General features: G+C 47.5%; 1 protein-coding gene across 2 annotated transcripts in view; it reads right to left on the bottom strand.

Annotated features, from left to right (window-relative positions):
* The window catches only part of QTRT2 (queuine tRNA-ribosyltransferase accessory subunit 2), a 184742-nt gene that overhangs the window by 86788 nt on the left and 82411 nt on the right, over nt 1-15543 (bottom strand). For both annotated transcript variants that reach the window (XM_069202683.1, XM_069202684.1), the window contains exon 5: nt 8864-9073. In XM_069202683.1, coding sequence (XP_069058784.1) covers nt 8864-9073 — 210 coding nt within the window. The remainder of the gene's footprint in view (nt 1-8863; nt 9074-15543) is intronic.

Raw genomic sequence — 15543 nt, 5'->3', positions numbered from 1 at the left:
CCCATTGCACTATACACCAGGTGCTGTAGTTTCCAACTACGGTGGTCCACAGCACTGTACCCCATTACACTATACACCAGGTGCTGTAGCTGTGTGAAGTGTTTACGGCGCGAGTGTAGTCTTGCACTGTTACTTGCATACTGTTAGCTCACAGAGTGTCCTGCTGTTCTCTTTCATGAGTGTTACTTGCCGCCAGTAGCTCACAAGCATTCTGTACGTGTGTGTTATTTCTGTTTAGTTACTTACAAGAAATGCACCTACCTACAAGATGTTTGTGAAAGTGATGGAAACACCCCTGTATCCAAATACTTATACATTGCATTGTTACTGTACTTTTGCGGGACTTAGGAGTACTTCACGAGGGAAACACTGTTCGACAATGTACACCTCTAATCAAAAAGGGCCCTCACACCCTGGAGCCCCAGGACACAGTTGCCATCTATCACCAATATACTTTGAAGCACTCTACCTCCAAACCACCATAAGCAGTGTAAGCCTACCTACTGCAGCTGCGAGCCCATACTGTACTGTGCCCCTGCAAATAGTTTAGCAAGGCTTCACCAATGAGTAGCTCGTGAGCTGCTGGTAGCTCTCCATCTACCTGTGGGTGGCACTAGGGTGTGGAGTCCAGCTTATTAAATTAGAAGTTTTGCTTAGCTAAATAAATATGTGTATACCAAAACTGGAAAACGTATTGAAGACAAAAATGTGTATGTTTTCAGGACCTATAAGCTAAAGTTGGGAAAAAAATGGTTGAATTTCTAAAATCTATTTAAAGCCAATATTTGAGTGATAAATCATGCAGCACTGGTGAGACTTATTATTAATACTATTACCTTGGTGCCAGGTGCAATGCTGATATGACTTAAATATTACTCACATACAGGGATTTCATATTGAAAAGCCTTTTTGCATTACTGCTGGCAGACGTTCCTTTTCTATTTTTAGGTCGAGCATAAGCGTTCGACCTCGTGTATACTTTTAAGTATACTTATACTGTAGGGTTAAAGCGATTTCATTTGTTGGTTGCAGTGTCCGTTAAAAATCCTTGCTCGCTAGTGGTCAGTTCTGCCTCTTTGTCCATCCTTTTTCTCTTTCAGAGCAGGGACCAACTACTGTATAATTATACTTTGTCCTGTTTATCTCTTTGGTAGGGGACTTTTTTCAGTTTTTGCCTGCTCGTCTTACACTGTGGGTGTGTGTTTCAGAGCCGCCATGCTTTTTGGGGCAAGTCCTCTAGCAGATCTCCCTTCCTCTCCCTTAGCTCCCTCTGCAAACATAAAACAGCAGAGGGGGTTGTTTCCAGGGCCAGCTCGGCCTCACTCTCTTTTTTGTTTTGTAACTTAAACTATGGTCGTGAGTTATCGTCCTTGCTTCCCTTATTTTTCTTAAGACCACATGACTAATTGCAATAACAAAAAATAACAAACACCAGCTGTACGTTCCAATTAGCATACTACTCGCCTTAAAGCTCTTCAACGCCACATAAGGGTAGTAAGCGCTATATAAATACAATTACAAAAGCTGTTCAGCAACTGAAGTCTTTTATCCCACTTATTATCTCACCCATCGTCACTATAAAGGGTGGGCCTGCTATGGCTGTTTTATTCAAAGCAAGTAGGGCTTGTTTAACAATCTGACTTGAAACTGCATGCTATTGTTCAATTGCCTGTCGCTTCCTTTGACTGTGATATCGCCAGCATGCATTTTCCTCTAATTTAGAGTAGTTGTGGTCTGCCTACTCTTGGGGTGGGAGTGTAGTCTCTCCCCTGGTGTGCCTAACCCCTGCCTCTGGGCTGCTTTATGCTACCTGGGCTGCAGGGCGTCTTGTTCTGAGTTCAGAGGTGGTCACACTGTGAGTCTCTCAGCGGCCGCTGCTCGAGTCACACTCTCTGAAGTTGAGGATCTTCCTGGGATGGGGTAGGCCTTGCGGCGACTCTAGTGTGTTTGGTGCGGATGGGGCCGCCGATTCCTCGTTGGCGGTGGGCCCACTGCAGGTGTGACTGTGCATGCCCAGAGAGGAAGGGCGGATGAGCTCCAGGCTTCCTCTGCCTGTGCTCAGGAATGCCAGCACTGCTCGGGGAGAGGTCGGCCCAGGTTAGCTCACCGACAGAAGAGGGGCTGCAGCAGTAATCACTGGCACTCCCACTGGTCGCTGATGGAACGCTACCCTGTGTAGTTAGCCGCCCCTCTTCCAGCACTGCACAATCTCACACATGTATGTGGACGGCATGTCATATGTTACAAATCCACAGTCAGCTCTTTAAAACCTCTGTTGGTGTTTTTACAGTTTTATCCACAAGAATTATGCAAGCCGACGCTCAGCTTTGCTAGATGATGGAGATGGTCTTGGCATCCCAGTATGGATCAGAGCTTTCGGTTGACAAGAGGGGCACACATGAAAGCGAAAAAGGTTCCTGCTGGGCGTTCATCCATTTGACTGCCTTGCTCTCTTCTTTCCCATCTCCGGACTGCCTGGGAGCCAGCGCTTTACCGCAGTGTGGGCACTAACACATCTTGACTGTTTTGTACACTTTAGGGCGGGTACGCTGAGAGAACAGAGCAAGCACTGCGTAGGCAGAGAGGGGGAAGACAGCGCTGTGTGGTACTGCTACTCCAGCTAGGCGTGAGCCCCAACATGTCAAACCAGGAACAGGACATAACCAGCCAAGTGCCTACCCCTAGATCTCAAGGAGCCTTCCCTTAGCCCAGTCTGGCCAAGCAAAGCTGCTATTCCAGCTGCCAGGCAGAGACATGCCCTCCTAAAACAAACACCTGAACATGACACGGTGGCTTTGCAGTACAGCATTACCTAAAACGTAAACAAATCCTCGTTGTTCACCTTGGAATCGGCAGGGCAAACAAGTGCCTTTTCAAGACATTTTCACATCTTGTTACAATAACACAACATCCTGTGATCAACTTTAACAGAAAATTGTTTCCTGCTGTTTTGTAAGATGCCTTTAAAGGGACAAAAGTGTGTTTCAATATCTTCCAACTGTTCTTGTTCACTCGCTTTTTTTGTAGCAGGTAAATGTCTAGTGTGCTTTCGTTTGCTAAGTGTTTTGAGTTTAACTTGCAAAGTGAACCACGAGCCCCTACCTACCACGTTTTTAATTAACCCTTCCAACTGTCGGCTTCTTTCTCGCTTTTTGGAAATGCACGCACAAGCAGCGTCGCAAGGGTGCCATGTGGGCCTAATGCGGGCAATGAATCGGGTCCCAAGGCCTCGTGTGCGGTGATGAAAGGCAGCCACAATGAAAGTGGAGTTTCCCATTCACATCCTCTGCCTAGGGTGACCAGATCTGGGCCATTTTACAAAAACAGAAGAAGGGCTACGTATTTACATCAACGGAGCATCGCAGAATGGCAGCTCTCATCAACATCGGAACGCAGAAGAGGCACTAAGAAGATAAATACAATTTAATTTTTTAAACCAGCATCATACCTGTGAATTAAATCGCTTACGTATAACAACTGCTAACCAGCTCTGCTTTGGAAAATCTAAAAAGTGCCTCACTGCTTTCAGTCGATCACCTCTAAAAACCGAGACATAAGCCAAATTTGCAAAAATCTGCCAGGAAGGCTCGTGAAAAACCAGGACTGTAACGCAAATCTGGGACACCTGGCCACCCTACCTCTGCCCCCGGTGTTACTTACTTCACCTGCTATATCCTCAATAACTACGCCTTCAGAAAGCATTCACATATCTCCCTCTCTTCCCTGCCCTCTCGATATAGCCACTACCTGCAAGAGGTTGGGGTTCAGGGGCGTAGGTTGGGTAAATTGGGACCTAATTTGTGAACAGTATTGGGCCTCCCTGGTCACAGGGTTGGGAATTAAGTAAGGTAAAATTGCATTGCCCCATTACCGCCTGTGCCCTGGTGCCACTGCACCTACTGCACTATTGGGAGCTGTGCCCCTGGAATTCATGAGCATCCAGCATCCAAAATTGTAGTTTGGTTGCATGAATACATTGTTCTTGGTTAACCCCACGCCTGCAGTGTCACGCACCGCGGTCTCGGCACCCCCACACCTTCCTGCACTATTGATAGCTGCGCCCCTGGCTGCAGCCGCCTTTCTCACGCCCAGATGTCCGCGCGGAATCCGCGAGCATCCGACCCTGCATCAGCCCGCTTGTCTCCTGTCAATAACCAGTAAGTGTTAATAAAATGAGTGTGCACCGTTTTGGCACGGCAGGCTTCAAGAGCCGCTGCGGAGCCCTGGAAAGGAGATGGCTACATTGGATGGGAAAGCCACAGCACACAGCAAGCCACAGCTCACAGCTAGCCACAGCGCACAGCTAGCCACAGCGCACAGCTAGCCACAGCTCACAGCAAGCCACAGCTCACAGCAAGCCACAGCTCACAGCAAGCCACAGCGCACAGCTAGCCACAGCACACAGCAAGCCACAGCTCACAGCAAGCCACAGCTCACAGCAAGCCACAGCTCACAGCTAGCCACAGCGCACAGCAAGCCACAGCGCACAGCTAGCCACAGCGCACAGCAAGCCACAGCGCACAGCTAGCCACAGCGCACAGCTAGCCACAGCGCACAGCTAGCCACACCCGGGATGTCAGCCAGTATCAGTTAACACCACCTACGGGAAACGATGCATTAATCCTGCTCCTAATTAAGCTAACCGTGACGGAGGACACCCCTTGAATGCTTCTCCTGGGTATTTTAGGCTTCTCAGTGTTCGAACATATGAATTCGAATTATTCTTGTTCCAATGCAATGAAAACAAATGGGGGCATCAGATTTCCACACTGTTCGCGTGTCTGCGTGAAGTTTGTGCCACGACCTTCCACTTCCGGGCTAATGAAAAGCTGCATTTCTTTGCTCGGTGTTTTCATTTCTCGTCGCAAGCCGTGGTAACCGTGTTTGGCCTGTCCGCGGATTCTTCATCCTGCAGGGTTTAACACAAACCTGCGGCCACATCGATAGCTGCCGTTCACCGATCTATTAGATTGGGGTTATTTTACGTGTTTCTTCATTTGAGGGGTTTATTGATCGCGCTCCGTTTCACTGCCCTCCCTTCCCGCCTGTTTTCCTTGTCTCCTTATTTCTTCTCTCACGCACATGACACACTACTGTACCAACCACCCATCCTTCCTTTAAACAGCACAACATAAACTGTTATCCGAACAATGCAGCCTTATTTTAAAACCACAAAACAACCCCGGTATGTAGCTTAAGACGCCAGACCTGGTTTTTCAATTCAGGTTCCTTGAGTTGTGGGTTTAAGTTTCCTGTGAGACCATCCTCGTGTCGCCAACACAGCTCTTTTTTCTTCATCCGTGTATTTTTTTCATACTTCCAGCAGCATTGAAGGCTTAAATGTTGGTCAATTTATCAGATTCTTCGTCTTAAAATACCCCATTTTGTCACAAAATGGGTTTAGCACATACCCTGTGACGTGCTAGCTGCAATTCAATACCAGCGAGTGTCCTGCTTGTTCTCCTGCCTGAGAGCATCTCTGGAGTGGAGGGTTGTCAAGCGTCCTCATTAATTTAATTTAATGTTTTTTTGTTTGTTTCTAACTAAACTTTTCCAACACTTATTTTTTTTGGTTGGGTTTTTGTTTCAAATAATTGAGAAGGCATCAGATCACCCCTAAATACTGAGAAGAAATTGACAACTGCAAACAAGATTTCATTCCCCCAGCCAGTGTAAGGATGTACTGTAGGCCCAGGCACACCTGAATATTCCCGTCCTTCCTCCTGCATTAGTAACAGCGGCTCTAGATGAGCTTTGATACTAGAGTGTGCCCTCCTCCATTTTGTGTTCCTACTGATTAGACATTGCAGTCACTGGATGACAGGACTCTGGATGGCCAACCACCACAAGGGCTACAAAGGCATGTGCAACATGAGTTTACCACCGCCACTCTCATGTCTTGGCTCTATCACAGAAGCTATTTAGATGTAACCAGGGCGTTCTCGGAGATCAGAGACAGATGTTTAGGCAGATGTCCTAGAGTCCTTTCAAACAAGCTGGGAGGGAGAGCGCTCTCTGTAGCTGCACTGAGACTCTGGCTCACGCTCCCAGCAGATGATGTTCTCAACCAACTCTGGTTCTCCTTAGAGAATGCCTGCGCGTTGGATCAGTGCATGTGGTATGTTTCTACCTGTTCTAATGTTGTGCTGTAGAAATGCATATTTACAAAGTAATCTGGCCCCGCACATAAATAATTTGTGTTTTATGAATGAAAATGTTAGTCCCCAAACTAGGACGGTGATTGTGATCCTCATGCCTCGAAGTAATGACCTCAACTCATCTACACCTTTGATTATTCCAGTACTCTGCGATGGTAACAAACGCTGCAGCAAGTAGATTGAGCCTATAGCGTTCAATCAGATAAATGAAGTTGAAATATCAACTAACTAATATTGACTCCCCATTCTCGACTACCAGCAGATCTTCATTGCAGGTACATATGGAACTGAGAATAGTAAATTGTGCTTTGCTCTTCTATGCTTATCCCGATACGTTGGTAGTCGAGATTGTGGAGTCGATCTACGTGAAGTTTGATACTCTTGACTTTCTTATCCTAAGATACAACCATCTTTTGCTAGTGTGTGTTAATGTAAGCTTCTGCTCGCTTTGCCAGCTCAGGGGCAGCACTGGAATGTCAGCACCTCATTGGAAGAATCTGGAGGGTGGGCTGTGCTGCAAGGCCGCAGTGCTGCGCGTCCCCCTGGCATCTGTAAAGTCCTACCGCTCCAAGGCCATGGTAGTAATTGGCAGGGCCACTGGAAGCATGCAGCAATTTAGGGCCAAATAAGCAGCAGAGTTGACAAACTTATGTTACAAGAGTTGGTAAATTATGGAGAACGTGCAGCACAATATCTGGCAGTGTTTTATCGTGTTTTGTCGTTTTAACTACTTTCTATACTATTTGGGCATGGTTGTAACTCGTTGGTACCAGGTTAATACATGAACACAGCAATTAGCAACTGAAAGGTGACCAGTTAACCATGGCAAATGGTCTTTACCTACCCAGAATCAAATTAAGTATTTTTTAAGTAAATAGTGAACCGTTTGAGCCAGAAGCGTATTTTGTTTTTTGCGAAAACTGCAAAATGCGCAGCAGATGATGGATTGTATGGCAAATGCAGCAAATCCATAACTGTGGACAACTTCAGAGGACTGTATAATTCCAGGGGCCTGGGTAGTCGTGTCTGCATAATAAGTACTTTTTCTGCAGGCATGTCTTCTGCTTAATACTTTTAGTAGTATTACATTTGTAAAGGAAATCCACAGTCAAAATAATAACACAAAACACTTCTTCAGATCTCAAATGTATTTTAGAGACCGAAGGACACCAAAATAGTAATGCGTCTAAAATCAACTCTTCTAAAGTCTAAATATATCTCAGCAACCTGTGGTGTATTGTTGGATGGTACTTAGAGCCAAAATGGAGGTGAATCGTATCACCATGGACAGTTTAGCATACAGAGTGGGTTTAAAAAATCTATACCATTAGTATAAACCGCCAGAAATGAAATAACACAAATGTCATTTATTACAAGGCAGAATGCTAAAACATGGCGTGTCGACTGCCCATTAAAAAGACTTGTCAGGACACTAGAAACATTGCATATGTGTACTTCACAGAATGCGTAAATGGCTTTACGTCCCCAAGTGTTTTAAGCACGGCCTTCAAAGCAAATACGAGCAGTGACATTTTGGCAGTTGAAGTACATTTTTAGGTCGAGCACGCAAGCGATTTGACCTGTTGTAAGAATTGTGGGCATTTAACTACGCCCACCGCATGCCCATCATTTTCACTCGTTCGTGGGCTAGCCTTTCAAAAATCCGTTGTTATCATCTGTAAATGCTTTACGTTTGTCCCTCCTAGGGGCGGTTTGTTACCGCCTTGCAGACTGCCCCGTTACATGGATAATTGCACAATTACCGATACATTTGACTGCAAGCAAACTACTTTTTGTGTCTCTCCTTCGCGCTCATGCCGGCCATGACGCTTTGAATCGTCTCGCTTATGTAAGCTGTTTTACTTTTCATTTTCAATTTAAGTGGGAAGAAGAGTCCAGTTAGGAATTTACAACGCTAATAGTTCTAACTCAGCAAATGCAAGACCCATTGCATTGCAAAAGCTTGTTGAATATGAAGGCTACTAAAATAATCTTATATGATGTGGTCACTGTGACAACTCTTATAAGATTAGTTGCTCAGGATGGTGCTCTTCGTCTACAAGCGGCTCTCGCTACAGAAAGGTTGGCGATCTCCGGTTTGGCCCCAACAATCAATCGCAGGTGGTCGGCAGTCATTTTATTCTATTGGGCGTTTCCCCAGTGGGCGGGAGCCACTGGAGGCCAATTGGGAACGCAGAGGCCTGCTCCTCCTGGTGTCTGGCACTTTCCCAAGCTCCTCTGCAGCAGGCGGGGGGTGGGGTGGGGGAGAAAAACAGAGTGAGGGGCAGAAGGAGAGATCTAGCCTGGATCGAAAGAGAGATGGCAAGGAGAGGAAGTAAACTATTTGTCATCTGGCTTTTTGTGCCCCCACAACAAAGCTGCTAAATGTGCCAGGTGACGACACATGAACAAACAATGTTCCTTGCCATGCACAATAATTCATCCTTCTACTTTTCACTTCAAAGAAGTGTTGTTTTCTTAAAAATGTTTAAATGTGACATTGTCTGTAAGTGTATGTATATATGTATATAGTTGTAAATATAGATTATAGATGTACTTGCATACAAGTCTGACTGAAACATTTTATAGCCCACCGGTTTTATCTGTGGCCCAGTGTGTGCTCCCCTCAAACTCACTTCTAGAGGTCAGCGCTGCACATAAGGACAGCGCTGTGAGGCCTTGCCCCAGTGTTTGACTGCGCTTACCTCGGATTCCTGCTGCAGCGTGAGGCATTGGTCCAGAAAGGCCAGCGAGCGGTCCACAGACTTCTTGACCCTCTTCTTGGAGTTGCCCCCGGGCACCAGCTCCCCGTCCGACAGGCACTGGAACCAGTCGGCCTGCAGGGCCTGCTGAATGGTCATGAACTTCGGCACGGACAGCTCCAGGCGCCCACCTCCGCCCCAGACGGACACCGTCTGCCAGGGGAAGCGGGAAAGAACACAAGCTACTGTCAGCCAAGGAACAAATCAAACAGCAAGCTTCACAGCGCTATGTCTGTCTGGGAGCAGTCAGTGGCGGCTGATGACATTTGAAAGAGGTGGGGCATGAAAGTTTTGGAAATTTCTGAAAAAGAAGTGGGCAAACGCTGCATTTTCTAGCAAATCTGAAAAAGCAAGAAGGATTATAGAGCAATTGTGAAAATATATACTTAAATTAGTGAAACAAACTATATCTTACTGAATTAAAATTGTTCAACAGTTAGTGTAGCGCCTAAATTCAAATTGTCCCTCTGCTCCCATCCTATCCTCATTGTTCTCTCTATGCCCCGCCCCTTCTCATTTGTCCTGTCTTCTCTCTCCTCCTCTACTTTCTCCCTCTCTTCCCTAGCCCCCCCTCTCCTCCTTATCTTCTTCTGTTTCCTCACCCCCTCCTTCTCTCCCCATCTCTCGCTTCTCGTCCTTCTTCTCTTTCCCTCCCTTCTCATTTCTCTCCCTCTCTCCCTACTCCCTCTCCTGGTTCGCAGAAATGGAGTAGTGATCTGTCTGGAGTAAGGTCCTGGACTCGGCTCTGGCCCTCGGGCTCCTTGTTACCGCACTACGGATGGTTATCATTATGTGGCACTGGTGCCTGAGAGCAGAGGCCACGACACCAGCCACGCTTTGCCATCTCCCAGTGCCCGCTCCACTCCGAGGGGAGGGACTTACTGGTGAGGTGGAAACACCCAGCAGCGCGTGCAGAAACGCCAACTCCTGATGGGAGGGAGGAAAGGTCAGAAACAAAAGGAGGCCTAAAACCATCACGATGCAGAACTAATCAAGTAAATACACACAGAAATAATGAAGGAAGCAGGCTACTGGAAGGGCACACGGGCCCCAGGTCTGAGGTGCTTGCTGCTACACCCGGCGTTGATGATGGGTAAAACCTGGGCAGTGCCACGTGCTTGTGCAACACAGCCACAGAATGAGGGCTTCAGCTAGAAAGGCTCATTTTGTCACCTCCTTATACTACTATTTAGTTTTACACTGCAGTGACCACCTTAGCAGTCCATACTATTGACCAGTTCAGAGAGGATGCATCTAGATGTCCCACTCTACTCCAGACAAAAGGTGATCTGCGCTGAGATCCATGTGATCACCAAGGCTTAGAGTCACCGAGTCAGACAGCAAATCAAATACAGGGGCTCGAGGGCAGGTGTGGTCTCACTCGTCTCTCCACTACTCACTTGTGTGTGTGTAATGCGGCCAGCAAAGCACATGAAGAGGGGAGACCGAGGGACAGGCTGAGCAGCAAGGGCAGAAATGGCTAGTAACTGCACAGGTTCATAATAAAGCCACACAGTTATTGTCCGCGGAGCATGGCCAGGAGCCTCCCACCCCCGCGCTGTCTCATGTGCACACCACCGCATCAGAGGCCTATTAACCGTCTCTCTTCAGCCAATCCAGACACTGCTCTCTTGCTGTGCACAGAGCATGAGAGAAGCGCCAGGACAGGCTCGGGCAGGCAAACCCACCGCTCATTAGGAGACGGGGGACCTCACTAATTGCGCAGGTGGAGACACTTGGAGAGACAACTCTAGAGGTAGTGCAGAGGTGCTGCGCTTTAGTTTTTCTGGGAGGGCTTGAGGGTTGCTCCTAGTTTTCCAAGACAGGACAGGGTTGATTTTCTGTCTTAGGTTTCTCACAGAGAGGTACTTTTACCTATGGCAGTACAACTGTGGTAGCTTTTGACTTCTTTGATACAGGCCCCACCCTAGGGGTGGTATCCCCCATCAGAGAAATGATATCCTTAGTGGAAGGGTGGGCAGGGGATACTTAGTTATCCTGCATGCCTGTGTTTTTAGGAGTATCCTGGGCCATTCTTTCAGGCTTCAGGGATCCTTCCCTTTTCTGCTTCATAATCTCTCCTGAGATTAAAGAAAACAAATCTTTGGGAATACCCAGCATGGATGCATGGGTATGAAACTCTACCTCAGCCCAACCTGAGGCCTCTAGGTCATTTCCTAAGAGACAATCTACATGTAAGCTAGGTGATACTACCACCTGTTTAGGGCCAGTAACTTCACCCCAACTAAGTTGCACTACAGCTAAGGGGAGAGACTGAGTGGAGTTGTTAGTATCAGTGACTTAATACTTCTGACCAAGTAGGTGTTGTGCAGGTGACACTAAGCTTTCAGTCACTATAGTGATGCTGGCACGTGTGTCCCTGTAGGTCTGGGTCTCAACACCATTTATTAGTATTTGCTGCTTGTACTTATCCATATTAAGGGGACAAGCAGCTAGGGTGAAAAGGCCAGTGCCACCAGGTGTGAGAGAAACTGTCTGGGGGGTTTCTATACCTACCCCAGTTTCTATTATGGACCCAAATGTGAACCCATCTAAACCTTTATTCTGACTATTGCCAGTAGTCCCACCATAGTTATTACCACTACTACTAGGGGCACTAGGAAAGGAAGTGCAGTGGGTAGTGGTGGTAGGCTCAGGGGCTTTACCTGGACAGGATTTGTCCCCTGGCCTTTATTTCTGCATACATAGCACCAAGGCTTTTTACTGTGGGCAGAAAAAGAAGAAGAAAAGGTTTTATTCCCACCCCAAGAAGAGTTTTGTGGGCCTGATGAGGAGTCTTCACTTTTGTCTATGTCCCCACCCTTGTCCTGAGGCTTACCACCATCTTTCTTCTTATCATGGTCACCCCCCTGTATGAGCTTTTCTGCCCACCCTCATTCTGACCCATTTATCTGTCTTCTTTCCCAATTCTTGGGGAGAGGTCAGATCTGAGTCTACCAAGTGTTGGTGCAACAAGTCAGGCACACAGTTATTCAAAATATGCTCTCTCAGTAACAGATTGTACAAGCCCTCATAGCCTGACACTTTGCTGCCATGTAACCAGCCTTCTAAAGCTTTGACAGAACAGTTCACAAAGTCAACCCAATCCTGTGAGGCCTCTTTTTTGGTCTCCCTGAACTTTATCTTATACTGTTCAGTGGTGACACCAAAACCTTCCAAGATTGCTGTTTTTGAAATACTGTAGTTGTCTGCATCCTCTTCTCTGACAGTGAGAAGTCTATCCCTCCCCTTGTCAGAGAAGGACAATCAAAGAATAGCAGCCCACTGCCTTTGAGGGACCCTCTGAACTTTACAGGCCCTCTCAAGTGCAGCAAACCACTTGTAGGTATCATCCCCCATGTATGAGGGGACAATTTTGTGTAAGTTTCTGGAATCAATGGAGTCCTCCCTGACTCTATAATCCCTAAAACTATTGCTGCTGCCACCATGGGGAAACTGCCTTTCCATATCCACTGCCAAGGCCTCCCGATCTAGGACTAGCTGTTGTTGCTGCAGCCTCAGTCTGGCCTCCTCCAGTCTGCTTTCTGAGGTCTCTATCTAAAGAATCATCCCCTGGAGTTGTGCAGTGTGACCCCACTCAGATACTAATGTGATGTGGGAATGAGCAGAGGTGGATCTTTCCCTAGTCTTTGTGACCCTAGCTACCTGTCCTCTTGGTGTAAAAGGAGCCCTACCTGAGTGACTTCCCCTCCCACTACCAGCTACACTAGTTGGTTTACTAGGTACCAGATCTTTGGAAGAACCCTCCCCTGAACCTGGAGGATTATTCTCTAATTTAGTGAGTGTAGAATCTTCTTCCTCCTCCTGGCTACCAGCTTGCTCCTGGTCATCCTGAAGAAGGAGGCTCAAAAGGAAAATCTTATTGGGATTCTTCCCCATGTCTAATTTCCGGTCCGAACAAAGCCCTTTAAATTCCTTGAAGGTTATGCCCTCATAGGGCGTGCTCATGATCTCAGAGCTAGGTCCAGCAGTAGATATGGTATGTGTGTTAGGGTGGTGTAGGGTGAACTTAACCTACTTAACCACTAGTCTCACAGAAAGAAAGGTAGAGACTACATTCCTGTACTAGGTATAATGTATATCTCTAAGTATAGAGTAGTCTTTCCTGTGGAAAACACCAGGTGACACAGTGATAAGGCAATTGCAAGTACTTATCCCACCGCTGCACCACCAATGTAGGACGCTGGCCTGGTTTGTAGTAGGTACCTAAGGTACTTACACCTCATACCAGGTCCAGTTATCCCTTATTAGTGAAATTTAGGCAGCGTCTAGAAGCCAGGCTCTCTAGGGGTAGCTGTGGATGAGCAGCCAAGGCTTATCTAGGAGACATACAACGCTCTTGCAATACCACTGTAGTCGCAAAGTACTCACACATATGAAAGAAAATACTCAGTGTTACAAAAATAAAGGTACTTTATTTTGGTGACACAAATACCAAAAATACCCTAGAGACTATACTCCCTTAGGGGGTAAGTAATACACAAATCATATACACTAATATGCAGAAATAGGCATAAAAAACAGTTAGAAAACAGTGCAATTAGTGAAAATCACAATAGTTAGAAATAGGCCCTGGGGGAACACAAACCATATGCTAAGAAAGTGGAATGTGAATGTCTGTTTCCCACCTAAGCAAGTGTAGTGTGTAGAGGGAAGCTGGGAGTACTAGGAAACCCCAAAGGTAAGTACTAGAACCCACCCCAGTGACCAAAAAAGCAGGAGTAAATCACAGTAACTTTCCCAGAACACACACAGAAACAAAAGGGAAGATTATGCAAAGAACCAGAAGAGACTGCAAGACACCAACAGTGGACCTCAGGACCTGTGAAAGAAGGAGACCAAGTCCAAGAAGCACAGAAGAGTCCAGGGAGAACTGGAGCCCTTGCTAATCCGCATGGAGGTGCAAAAGAAGAACCATCGGTGAAGAACAGTCAGTATTGCACTCAAGAAGACAGAGTCCGGTTCCTGGTTGGTGCAAATGATGTCCCACTCCGAATGGATGATTGCAGTTTGGTATGCGTCGCTGGAGTCCGCCAACAAGCCCTGACACATGCAAAACTCGTGGTTAGCAGAAAATGTCGCTTCCCGGGACCAGGAAGGACCAGGTGGGCTCTACCCAAGAGGGGAAGTCAGAGTGGGCTCTCAGAAACTCAGGGAGCCCACAGAAGACCAGGCAGCGCATACAGGAGTCCCACAGCACGGGGACAAGGAAGGTGCAAAAGAGGCCCATGCAGCACTAAGACAAAGAATCCCACATCGCCAAAGATCCACTCCGGAAGCTGAGCGTCGCAGGATAGAGTGCTGGGGGCCTGGAGCTGCAAGACACATGAAGAACTTTGTGGATGGATGCCAACAAGTCTTGGCAACTGCAAAACGCGCGGTGCATGGGGGTAATGCCTTGCGTGGGGAGGCAAACTGTTACCTCCACCAAAGTTGGACAGTAGGACGTCAGGACCACTTCAGTCCACCACCTGTGATGCAGGATCCACGCAGCTCAGCAGGAGAAAGGATCCACGCAGCCGGTCGTCGTTGCATTAGGTGCCTGCAGAAGCAGGGGAATGACTCCTTCACCCCAAGGAAGATTCCTTCGCTCTTCTGGTGCAGGCTGAATACGGGCTGTCCTCAGAGGATGCACGACCGGGAAACAGTTGCAGTTGCTGGCGGGAGCTGAAGATACAATGTTGCAGAAGGCGTCTTACTTCTTTGTTCCAGTTTGTACAGTTCCTGGAGGGTCCAGATGCAGTTAATTCAGTGAGAAGGCGAAGTGGAGGATGCAGAGGATTCATGCTGGAGTCTTGCAATCCGAATCTGCAGAACCACCCAAAAGAGAGAACCTAAATAGCCCTGAAAAGGGGATTGATCACCTAACCAGGTAAGCAGCTATCAGGGGAGGGCTCTGACGTCACCTACTGGCACTGACCACTCAGATGCTCTGAGAGTTCCCTGCCAACCTTGAATCCAAGATGGCAAATCCCAGGGACCCTCATGAGGAGCTCTGAGTACCACCCCTGGGGTGGTGATGGACATGGGAGTAGTCACTCCCCTTTCCTTTGTCCAGTTTTGTGCCAGAGAAGGGACTGGGGGTCCCTGGACCGTTGTACACTGGATTATGCAAGGAGGGCACCAAATGTGCCCTTCAAAGCATTTCCAGTGGCTTGGGAAGGCTACCCCTCCCATGTCTTTAACACCTATTTCCAAAGGGAGAGGGTGTAACACCCCTCTCCAAAAGGAAATCCTCTGTTCTGCCTTCCCGGGCTCGAGATTTTCAAGCAACAGGAGGGCAGAAACCTGCCTGTGAGGAGGCAGCAGCTGGGGCTGCCTGGAAAACCTCACAAGGCAGTAATGGCAGTACTGGGGGTCCTCTAAGGAGCCCCCTAGAGTGCCTGGGATCATACAACCAAAGCTTGCAAAAGCATAGGGGTATGATTCCTACATGTTTCATACCAAACATGCCTATGTTCGGAGTTACAATTATGTAGCTGGACATAGGTAATGACTTATGTCCAGTACACACGTAAAATGGCATCCCCGCAGTCACGAAGTCTGGGGAAATGGTCCTGGAGGTCGTGGGGGCACCTTTGCTACTGCAGGGGTGCCCTCAC

Source organism: Pleurodeles waltl, chromosome 8 (assembly GCF_031143425.1).
Source record: "Pleurodeles waltl isolate 20211129_DDA chromosome 8, aPleWal1.hap1.20221129, whole genome shotgun sequence".
Taxonomy (NCBI): Eukaryota; Metazoa; Chordata; class Amphibia; order Caudata; family Salamandridae; genus Pleurodeles; species Pleurodeles waltl.
This window is presented reverse-complemented; position numbering and strand designations above follow the sequence as displayed.